Consider the following 16,857-nt stretch of genomic DNA (forward strand, 5'->3'; position numbering starts at 1 on the left):
CCCAAATAACTCAGCATTCCTGGAACAAGAGAGAATGAATATTTTCTCTCTGTAAATATCGGAGGTTTCCTAATATGAAATGCATGTTTCTATCAGGTCCTTCCATACTTCCATCAAAGATTTAAAAAAAAATTATCCTTTTCTTATTCAAAATCACAGAAAAATGTTTTGAATTACAGAAATACTGACCCAGAAGGGGTACGAATAAAGGTCCACTACAACATCCCATATACGGAAAAGAACCTAAGCCCTACAATGAAGTGAGGGTGAAAACAACGTAAGTGCTTATATTCACCTGAAACCTAACAGTGACTTTTAAGAATCCCAAAGAGGCATTCTGTTTTCTTTCTCTGGGTTACATCTCAGCAAGTCATTAGAACACAAAGCAGCAAAAGCAACCATCACCCATGTCTCATTGGCAGGCTTAAACTTTCTTTAACAACCACCAACAATTTCTGCCATGCTAATCTTCAATCATTCCAGCTTCATGACCTTCACTCTGATGGGAATACCTGGCTTAGAGTCACAGCACTTGTGGCTATCTGTCCCTTTCTCCTCCATGTTTTTGGTTATCCTCATTGGCAATGGTACTATCCTCTTCCTGGTGGCCACACAGCCCACACTTCACACACCTATGTACCAGCTTCTGGCCCTGCTGATGGTGGTTGATCTCGTATCTACTCTGACTCTGGTGCCCAAGCTGCTCTGCCTCTTCTGGTTCAATGATCGAGACATAGCTGCTGGTGCCTGTTTCACCCAGATGTTTTTCATCCATGGAGCATCCGTGGTACGATCAGCCCTTCTCGTTGCAATGGCCTTTGACCGCTACGTGGCTGTGTGTGAGCCATTACGCTACAACACAATTCTGAGCCATGCTCTCGTCAGACGCCTGGGACTGGCCGCTCTAGCCAAAGGTGTGCTTCTCATCCTGCCTATGCCTCTCCTGCTTCAAAGGCTGACTTTCTGTCACATGGCCATTCCTCACACCTACTGTGATCACATGGCTGTGGTGAAAATGGCCTGTCACTGCACCAGACCCAATCGGATCTACGGGCTCTTTGTGATCTTGCTCGTAGTGGGACTTGACTTACTACTCATTGGCCTCTCTTACACTCTCATTCTGCAGTCTGTGTTGCGCCTCAACTCCCAAGATGCTACCTGGAAAGCTCTCAACACCTGCTCAGCCCACCTCTTTGTCATCCTTGTCACTTATGTGCCCGCACTCTTTTCCTCTATCACTCACCGCATTGGTCGCAATATCCCGCCTCATGCCCATATTCTTCTTGCCAATCTTTACCTTCTCCTACCTTCATTGCTGAACCCCATTATCTACGGTATAAAGACGAAGGAAATACGTGACAAAGTGACCAAGTATATGTGCAGAGGAACTCCATAGGCTGGGAGACCCAGCAAGAAACATGTGAGCTAATGAGCAATAAGTACCACTAACAATGCCTTTGCCAAGCCATCCAAAACCAGTTGTTTCTCCAGATGAACTGTGGAAAGAATATACCATGGGGCAGTGATTTCCTTTTCTTTCTTCTTGTTTCTTTGGCTTATATGAAGGATCAGTTTGTTTGAAATTTCAGTGAAATTAAAGTACCAGAAGAAAGGAACCTAAGATTTTGCTTTATATGTGCATTTAGCAAGGATACTATTGGCATGGGTCTCCTGATTGCTTTCACGTCTGTGTTCATGTTCATATGCACAAAATTGTTTTGTAAATAATCCAAGATTATCTTTCCTTGCCTAGTGTAGAGTTAATATGTGCTTCAGTTTTCTTTTTTTAAAATTTTTTTTGACAGGCAGAGTGGACAGTAAGAGAGAGAGATAGAGAGAAAGGTCTTCCTTTTTCCATTGGTTCAGCCCCCAATGGCTGCTGCGGTCGGCACACAGTGCTAATCCGAAGCCAGGAGCCAGGTGCTTCTCCTGGTCTCCCTTGCGGGTGCAGGGCCCAAACACTTGGGCCATCCTCCACTGCACTCCTGGGCCACAGCAGAGAGCTGGCCTGGAAGAGGAGCAACCGGGACAGAATCCGGCGCCCCGACCAGGACTAGAATCCAATGTGCCGGCACCGCAGGCAAAGGATTAGCCTATTGAGCCGCGGTGCCAGCCAAGTTTTCTTTATATTTACTTTTTCTTTTTTATTTAAATATTTTATTTATTTGAGAGGTAGAGTTACAGATGGTGAGAGGGAGAAACAGAGAGAAAGGTCTTCCATCTGTTGGTTCACTCCCCAATGGCCGCAACAGTTGGAGCTGCACTGATCCGAAGCCAGGAGCCAGGTGCTTCTTCCCAGTCTCCCATGTGGGTGCAGGGGCTCAAGGACTTGGGCCATCTTCTAGTGCTTTCCCAGGCCACAGCAGAGAGCTGGATTGGAAGAGGATCAGCTGAGGCTACAACTGGTGCCCATATGGGATGCCGGTGCTGCAGGCGGAGGATTAACCTGTGTCATGGCGCTGGTCCCATATTTACGTTTTCAAATTTGTTGTATTTGGTTTTTTAAAGATTTATTTATTTATTTGAAAGTCAGAGTTACAGACAGAGAGGGAGGGAGGTAGAGAGAGAGAGAAAGAGAAAGAGATTCCAACCTCTGATTCACTCCCCAATCACAACAGCCAGCATTGGGTCAGGCCAAAGTCAGGAGCCAGGAATAGGTGGCTGGGGCCCAAATGCTTAGGTCATCTTCTGCTACTTTTTCCAAGGCATTAGCAGGGAGCTGGATAAGAGGTGGATCACCTGGGACAGGAACTAGCACCAACATGGGATGCCGGTGTTGCAAGCAGTGGCTTTACACACAATACCACAATGCCAGTCACTGTTTGTTTTTCTTTAAATAATGATTAGTTTCTTTATAAAAAAGAAAGACCAATCTGCAGAGAGAGGGAGCATTGGAGACATAGAGAATTCTTCCATCCACTAGTTCACTACACAAATGGCTTTAACTGTCAGGGTTTGGCTTTGCTAAAGCCAGGAAACTGGAACTCCAAATTTCCCATGTGGGTGGCAGGGGCTTAGTCAAAAGGGCCATCTTCCACAGCTTTCCCAGGCATATTAGCAGGGAGCTGGATCAGAACTGGATAAGTCAGTACTGGAACAGGTGCTCATGTGGAATGCCAGCACCCCAGGCAGCAGCCTAACCTGCTGCATCAGAACACCAGCCCCTCTGTATCTGTTTTTGACTAGCATCTTCTTGCTGAAAGGAATCTGGCATACTCATTGTCTTTGAAAACCACTTTTTCATTTAATAATGCTACAGGTAGTTCATTTATTCACCATGATTTTTAAAAATTTAAGGACAATGTGACATGTTTGCAATACTGAAAAGATGATCACAATGATGTGCGTGCTTATGTCAGAATGCAGGAAAACATATTTGGTAGGATTCAGGAACTGTTGGATACATACTAAAAAATAGTGCACTGAAAGTAAAAACATATACCTAGAGGCCTAATTCAGACATCTGTGACCAGGAAGTTTGTGTGATAAGGAAGCCACCAATTCCTGCAATGATATTCCTTAACTTTGAGAGATCAAGGGTGATTAGATCATGCATAGGGAACAACATATATAGCTGTGATGAAGAACTGCTTTACTGATATACATTTAAAATTATAGTGTGTGACATTTCTACCTGATCATTTAAATACATAGTTATCTAAGACAGATTACACAATGTATTGTGACAGACATAAAATAGAGTTGTAAGGCAGAAAAGGCTCCATTTTTTAAAAGTTAAAGAAAATGAAATTATGAAGTATAACACTATTCTTTTAAAGATTTATTTATTTATTTGAAAGGCAGAGCTACCGAGAGGCAAAGGCAGAGAGAGAGAGAGAGAGAGAGAGAGAAGAGAGAGAGGTCTTCCATCCGCTGGTTCACTCCCAAAATGGTTGCAATGAGATGTACAGCAGAGTCATAGAATGAGAAATGCCCTAAACAGCACTCTGGCCTCAGAATCAGCCCTCAAGGCATTCGGATCTGGCTAAAAAGCCCATGAGAGTATTTCAGACATGGAAAGCCAAGACACTGTGGCAAAAAATGACCTAAATGAAAGATCTCTGTGAGTGAGATCGCAGCGGAAAGAACTGGCCATCAAAGAAAGAGGTACCTTTCTCTGAAGGGAGAACTTCCACTTTGATTATGGCCTTGTCTAAATAAGGTCACAGTATATGGACTCAAGAGGCTTCCATAGCCTTGACATCTTATGATAAGAGCCTCGGGTGATTACTGACATCATAAATAAGAGTGTCAATTGTTAAATCAACAACAGGAGTCACTGTGCACTTGCTCCCCATGTAGGACCTCTGTCCTTAATGTGTTGTACTATGAGAATTAACAGTAAAACTAGTCTTCAAACAGTACTTTATACTTTGTGTGTCTGTGTGGGTACAAACTGTTGAAATCTTTACTTAGTATAGAGTTGATCTTCTGTATATAAAGATAGTTAAAAATGAATCTTAATGAAAAATGAGATGGGAGAGGGAGTAGGAGTTGGGATGGTTTGCAGGTGGGACGGTGGTTATGGTGGAAGAACCACTATAATCCAAAAGTTGTGTTTTCAAAATTTTTATTTATTAAATAAAAGTTTTCTATTAAAAAAAAATGGCTGCAAAGGCTGAAGCTTTACCAGTGAGAAGCCAGGATCCAGGAGCCTCCTCTGGGTCTCCCACGCAGGTGCAGGGGCCCAAGGACTTGAGCCATATGCCACTGCTTTCCTAGATCATAGCAGAGAGATGGATGGGAAGTGGAGTAGCCGGGACTGGAACTGGAGCCCATATGGGATGCTGGCACTGCAGGAGGCAGGCTACGCCGCAGCATCGGCCCCAGTATAACAGTATTGGGAAATAAGATAACCACAGTTCTGGCATAAATTATATTTAAACATATATTGAACTGAGAGGCAGGATAAAGGACTCTATATTTTAAAAATCACTTTAGGCCGGCACCGTGGCTTAACAGGCTAATCCTCCGCCTTGTGGCGCCGGCACACCAGGTTCTAGTCCCGGTCGGGGCGCCGGATTCTATCCCAGTTGCCCCTCTTCCAGGCCAGCTCTCTGCTATGGCCCGGGAAGGCAGTGGCGAATGGCCCAAGTGTTTGGGCCCTGCACCCGCATGGGAGACCAGGAGAAGCACCTGGCTCCTGGTTTCGGATCAGCGAGATGCACCCGCTGCAGCGGCCATTGGAGGGTGAACTAACGGCAAAAAGGAAGACCTTTCTCTCTGTCTCTCTCTCTCTCACTATCCACTCTGCCTGTCCAAAAAAAAAAAAAAATCCTAAAAAAAATCACTTTAAATCTATATCAATGTGCTTGAGATTCTTGGAAGGAAAATGACATTGAGAATAAAATTAATGAATGTACTCCTTTTCCCCAGCCACAACTTCTGACCATTACTGATCACTTCTCTGAGCTGTAAACTTTTTTTTTTAATTTATTAAACTTTTATTTAATGAATATAAATTTCCAAAGTACAGCTTATGGGTTACAATGGCTTCCCCCCTCCCATAACTTCCCTCCCGCCCGCAACCCTCCCCTTTCCCGCTCCCTCGCCCATTCCATTCACTTCAAGATTCATTTTCAATTCTCTTTATATACAGAAGATCAGTTTAGTATATATTAGGTAAAGATTTCAACAGTTTGCCCCATATAGCAACACAAAGTGAAAAAACTACCATTGGAGTACTAGTTATAGCATTAAATAACCGTGTACAGCACATTAAAGACAGAGATCCTACATAATATTTTTTTAAAATTAATTAATTTTCTATGCCATTTCCAATTTAACACCAGGTGTTTTTTTTTTTTCATTTCCAATTATCTTTATATACAGAATATCGATTCAGTATATAATTAGTAAAGACCTCATCGGTTTGTACCCACAAGAAACACAAAGTATAAAAATGCTGTTTCAGTACTAGTTATAGCATCACTGCACATTAGACAACACATTAAGGACAGATCCCACATGGGATATAAGTACACAGTGACTCCTGTTGCTGACTTAACAATTTGACACTCCTGTTCATGGCGTCAGTAATCTCCCTAGGCTCTAGTCATGAGTTGTCAGGGCTATGGAAGCCTTTAGAGTTCGCTGACTTTGATCTTATTCTGATAGGGTCATAGTCAAAGTGGAAGTTCTCTCCTCCCTTCGGAGAAAGGTACCTCCTTCTTTGATGGCCCTGTTCTTTCCACTGGGATCTCACTCACAGAGATCTTTCATTTAGGTCTTTTTTTTTTTTTTTTCCATGACAGGCAGAGTGGATAGTGAGAGAGAGAGAGAGAGAGAGAAAGGTCTTCCTTTTTGCCGTTAGTTCACCCTCCAATGGCTGCTGCAGCCGGCGCATCTTGCTGATCCGAAGCCAGGAGCCAGGTGCTTCTCCTGGTCTCCCGTGCGGGTGCAGGGCCCACTGCCTTCCCGGGCCATAGCAGAGAGCTGGCCTGGAAGAGGGGCAACCGGGATAGAATCCGGCGCCCCAACCGGGACTAGAACCCGGTGTGCCGGCGCCACAAGGCGGGGGATTAGCCTGTTAAGCCACGGCGCCGGCCTGGGCTGTAAACTTTCTAACTGTAAACTCTAAGAACATCTTTAATTCTTGTGACCTACAATCGAGAGGACCAGAAAACTCTGAAGACTACTTTCCCTTGGGTTTTAGCTGTCCTGCCTAGCCTTTAGAGTAGGTAGATACCTGTAAATAGAAAAAAAAAAACATATTATACATATAAAAGAGTGGATAAACTATTCTCTCCTGTTCTCCTGTTTCTTAGTAAATAACTTTTTATTTCGCTCTTAACTATGTAGATATGTTTTATGGAGGGTTTTTCTGGGGAAGGTTGGTATTTGGCTCTGTAAGTGATATGATCTCTGTCACAACTGTTCAACTCAGTCACTGTAATGCAAAATATAAGCAGCCATAGATGATATGTAAGCCAGTGAGTCTAGCTGTGTTTCAATACATGCTTATTGTCAAAAATGGAAACAAGTCAAATTTAGTCTTCAGGCCATAGTTTTCCGATCTCCATTCTAAAACCACAAACTTTTACCCAAAAATTAATAATTGGGATCACTCTAAAGTCTGCTAACACAAAACTGATTAAAGATTACAATGGAACAATTTTTATGAAAATGATTGTTGTGTAAGTACTGTCCTTGGTTGATGTCAAATAATATTAAGTCAAGTAATAGGTTGCTAGGGGCCAGCTCTGTAGTGTACAAGGCTAAGCTTCTATCTGTGGTGCTGGCATCCAATATGGGCTCCTGTTCATGTTCTAGGTGCTCCTCTTCCATTCCAGCTCTCTGCTTATGGCCTGGGAAAGCAGTAGAAGATGGCTCAAGTACTTGAGTTGCAACTCCCATGTGGGAGATCCAGAAGAAGCTCCTGGCTTCTAGCTTCAGATCGGCCCAGATCTTCCATGGTGGCCATTTGGAGAGTGATTCAGCAGATGGAAGACCTTTCTGTCTCTCCCTCTCTGTGTTTTTAATTCCACCTCTGCAATAAATTTTGTTAAAAAATTAATTGCCAATTAGTATGTGCAAATATGAGTGGGAGATGGGAGGGTTGTGGGTGGGAGGGAAGTTTATGGGGGGGAAAAAGCCACTGTGATCTAAAAGCTGTACTTTGGAAATTTATATTTATTAAATAAAAGTTAAAAAAAATAAAACTATGAAAAAAATATGATTCCACTTTACAATGATAATATTTGTAGAATTTGTTTACATATAACATGGAATAGGTCCAGACACATGTTGTACTGGGTTGAGTAACGAACACCCCCACTAACAGCAACAACAAATTCACATCCACCTAGAATGTGACCTGATTTGCATATAAGTTCTTTGCAGATATAATCAAGTTAAAAATGAAATTTCTAGTGGATCAAGGTGGGACCTTAATCTGCTGACTGATATGCATATGAGACAAGGGAAATTTGGGCACAAAGAGATGATGTTGTGAAGAGATCTACAAGGAGAACGCGTGTGATGAGAGAGGAAGAGATTTGAGTAGTATGTCTCTAAGAAAAGGAATTCCAAGAATTGCCCCCAACCATCAAAAGCTAAGAGAGAGGCAAGGAAAAATTCTCCCCTACTGCCTCAGAGACAGTATGGCTCTTCTGACAATTTAATTTTGGAATTGTACCCTACAGAAGTATAAGAGAAAAAAAAAATCTGTTGTTTTAATCCGCCGAGTTTATGGGAATTTGTTACATCAGTCCTGAGAAATTAGTACACATGTCAAAATATTACCAGTCAGGGGAGGGTGTTGGACATAGTGGAGAGGTTTCTACTTGGGGTGCCTGCATCTCATATTGGAAAGTCTGATTCAAGTTCTAGCTGCTCCATTTCTGACCCAGGTTCCTGCTAATGCACACTCTTGGAAGCAGCAGGAGATAGCTCAGACCTCTGCCACTCAAAACAAAGTCCCAAATGAAGTTCTGAGCTCCTTGTGTAGGCATGGCCCAGTCCAGGGTGATGCAGGCATTTGGGGAGTAAGTGAGCAGGTAGGAGATCTCTCTGCCTCTCTGTCTCTGTCTCTATTTCTCTGTCTTTCAAATAAAATGAAAATAAATGAATAAATACAATTTTTCAATATTGCCAGGGATCATATTACAGGATTTTTATATTATGTACTTTAAATTTTAATTTGTACATGCTGTGTATTTTGATGCCTAGGCAAGAAGTACTACAATAAGAAAGTAAAAAGTGCACATATGGTTTGTGACATATTTATTTGTAATAATACTTAGTGTAAAAAAATATAGTCAGTATAATATGATGTTTCATATAGCTTTCTAAACAGTAAAAGGTTAGAAGCAAATATCTGTCCATTAATGGGTGATTAGTTAAATAAACATTGACCAAACACACAAAGAAATGCTATAATGCTAAAAAAATAATAAAATAGGTCAATTCCTGCTGCTTTGAAATATTCACTAAGAAATATTATTGAGTAAACACATGGATAAACAAAACAATTCAAAATAATGTTCTTGCATTTGTGTTAATTGTAAACTATAACTCAATTTTGCCTAGAAATTAACTGTCATTATGTATTCTGAACTATCAAAGACATGTAAAAACCTTGTTCTTTTTTTCTTAAGTTCATACTTAGTAAATTGTTGAAACCTGAAATATTCCACCACCAGATATATAGTGGTCCCCAAGCTGTAACATGCATTCACTTGTTAGTTGCTCAATCCTAGATTTTAGGATTTTAAGTTATCTAAACAAGATGTAATGTCTCATTAATATAGAGTGAGAAAAACTATTGTGATGCTTTATGTTTATTAAAAAAATAGAGTATCCTTTCTAAAATATATAAAACAAATTTATTAATTTTATCAGCATTATTGCAAGTAGGTAAAATGTAGCCATCTAAAACATAATAGGATAGAAGAAAATAATATAAACTAAAATATTTTAAATTGATCACTTGTCAACCACTGCTTACACTTTCTCTGATTATATTATAGCCACATTTCAGTACCAGAATGGGACTTCCATGAAATCAGACTGATTTTGAGATAGCTGTGCTGTATTACAACTGATGGCAGTATCCATAGTTTATATTGAAATCATCTAAACTCTGATGGAGTTGTCTTCCCCTACAGTGCACAACCTACTTAATTGCAGTGCTCATTCTTCTGATATTAACTATTTGGGCTAATGTGTATCTGCTCAGTTTCTCTCCTCTTACCTGCTCCTATTTTATGAATAATCAAATTAGTACCGCTATCCATAGAACTATAAAATACAGCAATGTAGGAATAGAAAGACTTTTACATCACGTTATAAATCTTACACATTTGATCACTTTACCAAGAACCCTTAAGCACCCTTAACAACAATGACTCAAATAACAGATAGCAAAAAACTAATTATAATAGCATCTTTCTTAGCTCTGTGTGAAAAATAAGACTCAGAAACAAAGACTGAGGAGAACTGTGCACCTTTACAGAATCTCTTCTTTCTAGGAGCCTTTTAAATCTTCTTTGAAGAACATCTTTTAAGGTAACATCAATTAGCTATAAAGTTTGGAGAAACTGAATTTCATAATTTTGAAGATTTTGGTACTAAAAATAGAAAAACTTTAGGAAAAGCTTCTGTGGTGTGGATTCATGATCTTAGCTGAAAGTGTGAGCTCTCTATTAATCCCAAAATCTGTCGGCACTATAGTCAGTCACACAGATTGTTCTGTTACTCAATCTTTACATAACGCTGTTGTCCTTACCTCTTAACAGCCTCTGCTGCTATGACAGATCTATGTAGGTATATTCAGAAAGCTGACCTCAGGTCAGACCTATTACCTATGATTTCCTGATATGGGACTTTCCTAAATCCATGGTGTAGGACACCTCCACCAACCTGCTCTGCCTTCTTGCATTCATAATCCAGAAATATGGGTTAGTTAGCCCCAGACAGGCACCCCATGAATTCCATGAATCCGATTGGTAAAATCCTTTAATCCATGGGTAAGATGACTCTGAGACATAGTTTTTTAAGGCTCCTCAGGCGATCCTGGCAGGGCTGGACTGCAGCCTCCACTAGTAGTGATGATAAATGAGTCCTTTTACTTGTTTCTTCTCCGTTTTAGTTCCGCGTACTCACTCCGTTCATCACATTTCCAAATAAGCCGCTCATACACAAGATTTGGGGTTAGGCACTCCTTTCTGGGGAACTCAAGACTTAGATTCTCCCATGCTGAAAACTCTTTTGCCACTACACTCTATTATCTCTCGAGTCGGAGGTGATGCCTCCCTGATAATTCAATGTATATCATTGATTTGTATAGCAACTAATGTAATTATGCATACTTATTTCTTAATATTTTTATTTGGTTCTTGGAACCATTTCAAGGCTTAAATTTTCTATAAAAGGAGACAGTGATGAAGAAATAGACCCTGCACTAATTCAACTTCTAAATACTTAGCAAAAATAAAGTGATTTAAACTAGACCAAGATATAGAATCATATGAATAATGTTCCACTTTGCATAATTAGGAAAAATTCTATCAACACAAAAGTAAGTCAACTTACTTAGTGTCATGTCACAGTTTTAGTAGGAGGCAGGCATCTTAACTGCTAGGCTAAACACCCATTCCTGACAAATATCAATGCAATAGAATAATGAAACTTTAAAGGAAAGGGAAAAAAGCCCAAGCAAGAAAGAGCAGACTTAATTGAGCTTTCCTTCCTATGCTTACTGATTTTTCTCCAGTTCTCTGAGTTTTTCCAAAGTCAGCTGTTGCTGTCAGCTTTCATGGCACATTGCTGTTGATATGTACTGTGCTCTGTTGTAAATAAATCTTTTGCCTGTAATTTCAGCTAAAATTCTTCTAGTTTTTATTTGAAAACTTCACCAGAGGGTAAAAAAGAAAGTAAAATGAACTAGAATGATAACATTTCAAAGTATTTGGACTCTCTACTTTTGTACCTCAATCCCGTTTGAATCAGAAAACAATTCATGTTTCTAAGAAAGGTAAGCTTTCTGCTACAACTGTTCAATGGGCTGGTTGCCTTGAGATCTCTCACAATAAGCTATTGATTTGTCACAAATTATTAACCATAGCATTTTATTCAGGGTTTGTTTCTTCTTGTACATTTGCGGTGACTTACAGGATATGAACTACAGATGCCATCCCAACTACTTGTTTGCAGTTTCTTCCTGGGGTTCCAGCAAAATGGCCATGACCAAAGATTTTCAGCATTCAAATGTCTTTTTATAACTAGGACACTTAACAGGACATTCTCATAATTGTGTGTGTAAGAGAATTTTGTCAGATGCTGGAATAAGTTGAGACAAGCACAAAAGTTTACTCTAAGTTTTTTTAAGTATGAATTTAGTTAATCCTGGGAGTTTCTCATTTTTCCCTTTTTCCTTGAAGTTTCTCTGGAAATTGAAAATTCTGTTTCCCCAACATATTCCCTATGCCTACAAAGAAGCAAATCCTATTGGCCAAATGCAAGCCTAGTACAGCCGTAATAATAAAATAATGAATTTTTTCAGTTTTAAACTTTCTTTATTTGTTCTCATTTTCTCTAAACAATCTTCTTCACCTTCACTCTGTCCTTGAACACACAGATATATATATACAACCACACACTTGGTTTTTCCTTGGAAAAGAAACTGGTATTCTACCATTCATTGATGATGGACAAACTATTCGTTTGCTTCCATCTTCAATTCATATTGAATCATTCTAACTCAACTTACATAGGTTCAGTGTGTGAGATTGTTTAAAATGTTTTTACATAAACGGTCACATATCATTTGCCCAACCATTATGTCAGGTTTGGAAATCATATATCATTGTTTTCATTTCACAGGAAATACTGCCTTGCTTTGGAATTAGTGAGAACAAGAAGTTGTCCTCTGTCATAGTTTCTCTATCCAAGGACAAACATTCTGGCAGCTAATCTGTCTGTATGACATATTTCTACCACTATCCAATTCCCCCAGGAATTACATCCACTTAGTATTTCTTTTTCATACTCACAACTGCTGAATTATCGAACACATTTCTGACCATGGGCAGTGGTGATAGGTTCCTTCTTCCAGCAACTATATTTGATCACTTTGTCTCGAAATTCCTTGGTTTTCACTCCATAAATAATAGGATTGAGCATTGGAGGTACAAGGAAGTAGAGGTTGCCTAGAATGGTATGGGCATGGGGTGGAATGCCTCGGCCAAAGCGATGAGAGAGAAAAGAGAAAAGTGCAGGTGTGTAAGAGACAAGCATGACGCAGATGTGTGTGGTGCAGGTGTTGACTGCTTTGTGGTGGGCTTCCTTAGAAGACAGACGCATGATAGCCCGGATGATTAGCACATAAGATGAGGCAATAGCTGAGATGTCCAGCCCGACCACTAGCAAGGCTACAACCAGACCGTATATCTGGTTGACAGTGGTGTCTGCACACACCATCTTCACCACAGCCATGTGTTCACAGTAGGTGGTGGGGATGACATGATTGGCATGAAAGGGCATATGCTGGAGGAGAATGGGCATGGGGAGAATAAACAGGATGGCTCTCAGCAAACTCACAAAGCTGATGAGCCCAACACGACTATTGGAAAGGATGGTGGCATAACGCAGGGGCTCACAGATGGCCACATAACGGTCAAAGGCCATAGTCATCAGGATAGCCGACTGCATGGCAGAAATGGAGTGGATGAAGAACAACTGTACCAGGCAGCCTTCATAGCTGATCTCACTCTGCCCAAACCAGAAGATGCATAGCACCTTAGGGATGGTGGTTGTGGACATACCCAGATCAGTGAGGGCCAAAAGGTAGAGGAGCAGGAACATGGGCTTGTGCAGCGAGCGCTCTGTGGAGATGGTGAAGAGGATGGTACAGTTCCCAAGCACAGTGATGAAGTACATGGAGGAGAAGGGGATAGATATCCACCTATGTTTGTCCTCCATTCCAGGAATGCCTTGGAGAATGAAGAAGGAAGGGCGGCCTTGTGTGGCATTGCAAGCCTTCATAGCAGCACCCTTGTAAAGTACCTGAGGAAAGCAATAAAGAGACTACATGAGTGACAACTAAAATGAAAACAAAGATTCTACTTTTTACTTGCTGAGCACTCTATTTAGTGAAGTATTTAGTCTGCGACTGCAAGTAAGTGGAAAGCATATCAGAAAAATTAAAAGGGAAAAAAGAAAGGAAGGAAAGGGGCCGGTGCTGTGGCGCAGCGGGTTAACACCCTGACCTGAAGCGCCGGCATCCCATATGAGTGCTGGTTTGAGACCTGGCTGCTCCACTTCCGATCCATTTCTCTGCTATGGCCTGGGAAAGCAGTGGAAGAGAGCCTAGGTCCTTGGGCCCCTGCACCCTCATGGGAGACCCGGAAGAATCTCCTGGCTCCTGGTTTCGGATCGGCGCAGCTCTAACCATTGCGGCCATCTGGGGAGTGAACCATCGGATGGAAGACCTCTCTCTCTTTCTCTCTCTCTCTGACTCTCCTCTCTCTCTCTGTGTAACTCTGACTTGAAAATAAATAAATAAATATTTTAAAAAATAAAAAGAAAGGAAGGAAAGAGGAATGAGGGAGGGAGGGAAACAGAGAGGGAAGTATGTTTATGTTCCTAGAATTATATCTTTGAAATAAATGAAATCTGTTCTTTTTATGTTAATTAAAAAGCTTAGAATGTTACCATACACAAACATGATTCTGAATCATGATAATATATATTATAAAGTATAGTAGTATACTGTCATAATACAGAAGTAATATATTTTAATAGCATTTGTAACAATTAATTGTATTGATAACAGCATCTCTGTTTGAATAACATAATGTGAAGGATGTGAAAGAAACTGAGTGGAAAACTAAGAAACTCAAAAAAAATACACTAAGAAGGGTTTTCAAAAAGTTTATGGAAATCTATATTATGAAAAATTATGCATGGATTTATCTTTTTTCCATAAACATTTGAAGTACCCTTGTATACTCCCTCAAAAAATCAAAAGATGAAATACATCATCAAAATAGTTGATTTAAATTAACTTAAAAGTTTATAATAGAAATCTGTATAGAGGGGTCAGCACTGTGGCTCAGCTGGTTAACGCCCTGGCCTGAAGCACCGATATCCCATATGGGCGCTGGTTCAAGACCCAGCTGCTCCACTTCCAATCCAGCTCTCTACTATGTGCTGGAAAAGCAGTGGAGAATGGCCCAAGTCCTTAGGCCCCTGCATCCATGTGGGAGACCCGGAGGAATCTCCTGGCTCCTGGTTTCGGATCGGTGCAGCTCCAGCCATTGCAGCCAATTGGGGAGTGAACCATCGGATGGAAGACTCTCTGTCTCTCTCTCTCTCTCTCTCCCTCTCCTCTCTCTGTGTAACTCTTTCAAATAAATAAATAAATCTTTTTAAAAAAGGAAACCTGTATACAATTTCAGCAATCTACATTTTCAGCAGATATGGGATCTGAGGGGATGAGGGCCTTTATGATGAAGGATGAGGCAGGTAGTGGGGTGCTGGACAGCTGGAACTCAGAGTAGGTTCCTAGAGTGTGAACAGAGCCCACCTTCCATTTAACACTTACCTGAAAGTGAGGCAATGAAGGACTGTGCAGCTGATCCACACCTTCTGCAAATATGTATGCGAGTGCATGCACATGTGTGTATATGTCTCTTAGAAAACTTCCACTCAACTCTTGGAGAGCACGCTCACCACCCTGCATCTCCAGTCTCTACTTTCAGGCACTCCAAATCCATTGTGGGGTTGGGTGTGCTTTAAGTAACCTGGGCAAAACCCTTTAGGATGCCCAGAATTAGCTACTTGCTACCTGTCCTCTTTACACACAACTCAACACTGCTGTTAATGTGCATAATTGTCCCTGGAGGTTGCCCTGAGCCCCCAGGAGATAGGAATTCTGGGGACCTTTTAATTGTTGCCAGAACTGGAAGAGCTTGAGAAGAGAAGCTGAAAGTTAAGCAGAATCTGGCACCAGATTAAGGACTAGAAAGTTGAGCATCCCAAAGATTCTCTCCCAAACATGCATAGGTTTAAGAACTAAAGGGGGACTTCTCCACGTCTGGAATCATCGTGCCCATGAAGGTAGCAGAGGTACAATCTACTGATGGATATCCTGGTTAAAATGGTGTTAGCCTCAAATTCTTTTCCTGCCTAGAGTCTTTCTAATTTTCATAGTCTCACCTTTGTCTGAGATCAGTGGCATTGGCCTACACATTTCCCAGAGCCTTTTCTGCTATCCATTGCCCTCCATTCTCAGAGCCTCTTTGGGCCCAACCTCTGTCCAGTTTTTGGTTCCAGATATAGCCACATTTTTTTTTTCTCATTAACTCAGAAGAAGAAATTTATTAAAGTTTGTCAAAAAGTACTTTGCCAACACCACTGCAAAATGCAAACAAAACAACAGTCATAAAATCATACAAAACAACAAAATTGAGACTCGTGCCAATTTTTAAAAATGTTTTTATTTTTTTACATATTGATTGATTTCCCCCAAAGAAAAATCTTATTTAAAGAATACAGACTTCATGCATTTCATAAGTACAACTTTAGGAATATAGTGATTCTGCCTGCCCTCTCACCCACTCTCCCACCCCTCCTCATCCTCCCTCTCTCATTCCCAGTCTCATTCTCCACTAAGATCCATTTTCAATTAAATTTATGCACAGGAGCCCAAAGTAAAGAGTTCAACAATGTGCATAGAAAAAAACAACAAACAAATAAAGCCTGTTCCTCAACAGTTGAGACAAGGGCTGTTGAAAGTCTTTGCATCTTGAAATTAATTTTACTTAAAAAAAAAAAAAACCTTAATTAACTTTATGGCCAGCACCGTGGCTCACTAGAATAATCCTCCGCCTGCGGTGCCAGCACTCCAGGTTCTAGTCTCAGTTAGGGCGCCGGATTCTGTCCTGGTTGCTCCTCTTCTAGTCCAGCTCTCTGCTGTGGCCTGGGAAAGCAGTGGAGGATGGCCCAAGTCTTTGGGCCCTGAACCTGCGTGGGAGACCAGGAGAAAGCACCTGGCTCCTGGCTTCAGCTCTGCGCAGAGCGCCGGCCATTGCGGCCATTTGTGGGGTGAACCAACGGAAAAGGAAGACCTTTCTCTGTCTCTCTCTTTGTCTAACTCTGCCTGTCAAAAAAAAATTTTGTTTAAATTTAAAACTTAATTAACTTTAAAAAAGCACCCAAGAATGATACATCTTTTGTGAGCACTTAGACATAATTATAATGCAATTCGTTGAGGATGGAGGTCACGCATGGGAAGTTAGTGCACAGTGACCCTTGTTGTTCATTTAACAATTAACACTCTTATGTATGATGTCATTGATCACCTGAGGCTCTTGACATGAGCAATCCCATTCACAAAAGCTACAAAAACAATCA

The 16,857-nt window shown here is 40.9% G+C and overlaps 1 protein-coding gene and 1 pseudogene across 1 annotated transcript; one reads left to right on the forward strand and one right to left on the reverse strand.

Moving 5' to 3' along the window:
* The first annotated feature begins 460 nt into the window (after positions 1-460).
* On the forward strand, positions 461-1,396 carry LOC133763789 (olfactory receptor 52P1-like). The gene has a single exon (XM_062197529.1). The coding sequence runs from the start codon at positions 461-463 to the stop codon at positions 1,394-1,396; it is 936 nt and encodes a 311-aa protein (XP_062053513.1).
* An 11,108-nt stretch (positions 1,397-12,504) lies between these two features.
* Positions 12,505-15,184, reverse strand: LOC133763790 (olfactory receptor 52E4-like; annotated as a pseudogene).
* Between the last annotated feature and the right edge of the window lie 1,673 nt (positions 15,185-16,857).

The sequence above is a fragment of the Lepus europaeus genome, chromosome 7, assembly GCF_033115175.1.
Source record: "Lepus europaeus isolate LE1 chromosome 7, mLepTim1.pri, whole genome shotgun sequence".
NCBI lineage: Eukaryota > Metazoa > Chordata > Mammalia > Lagomorpha > Leporidae > Lepus > Lepus europaeus.

Bases quoted from the DNA above. Each gene is read 5' to 3' on its own strand.
- LOC133763789 (XM_062197529.1), top strand. From the start codon at position 461: ATGCTAATCTTCAATCATTCCAGCTTCATGACCTTCACTCTGATGGGA.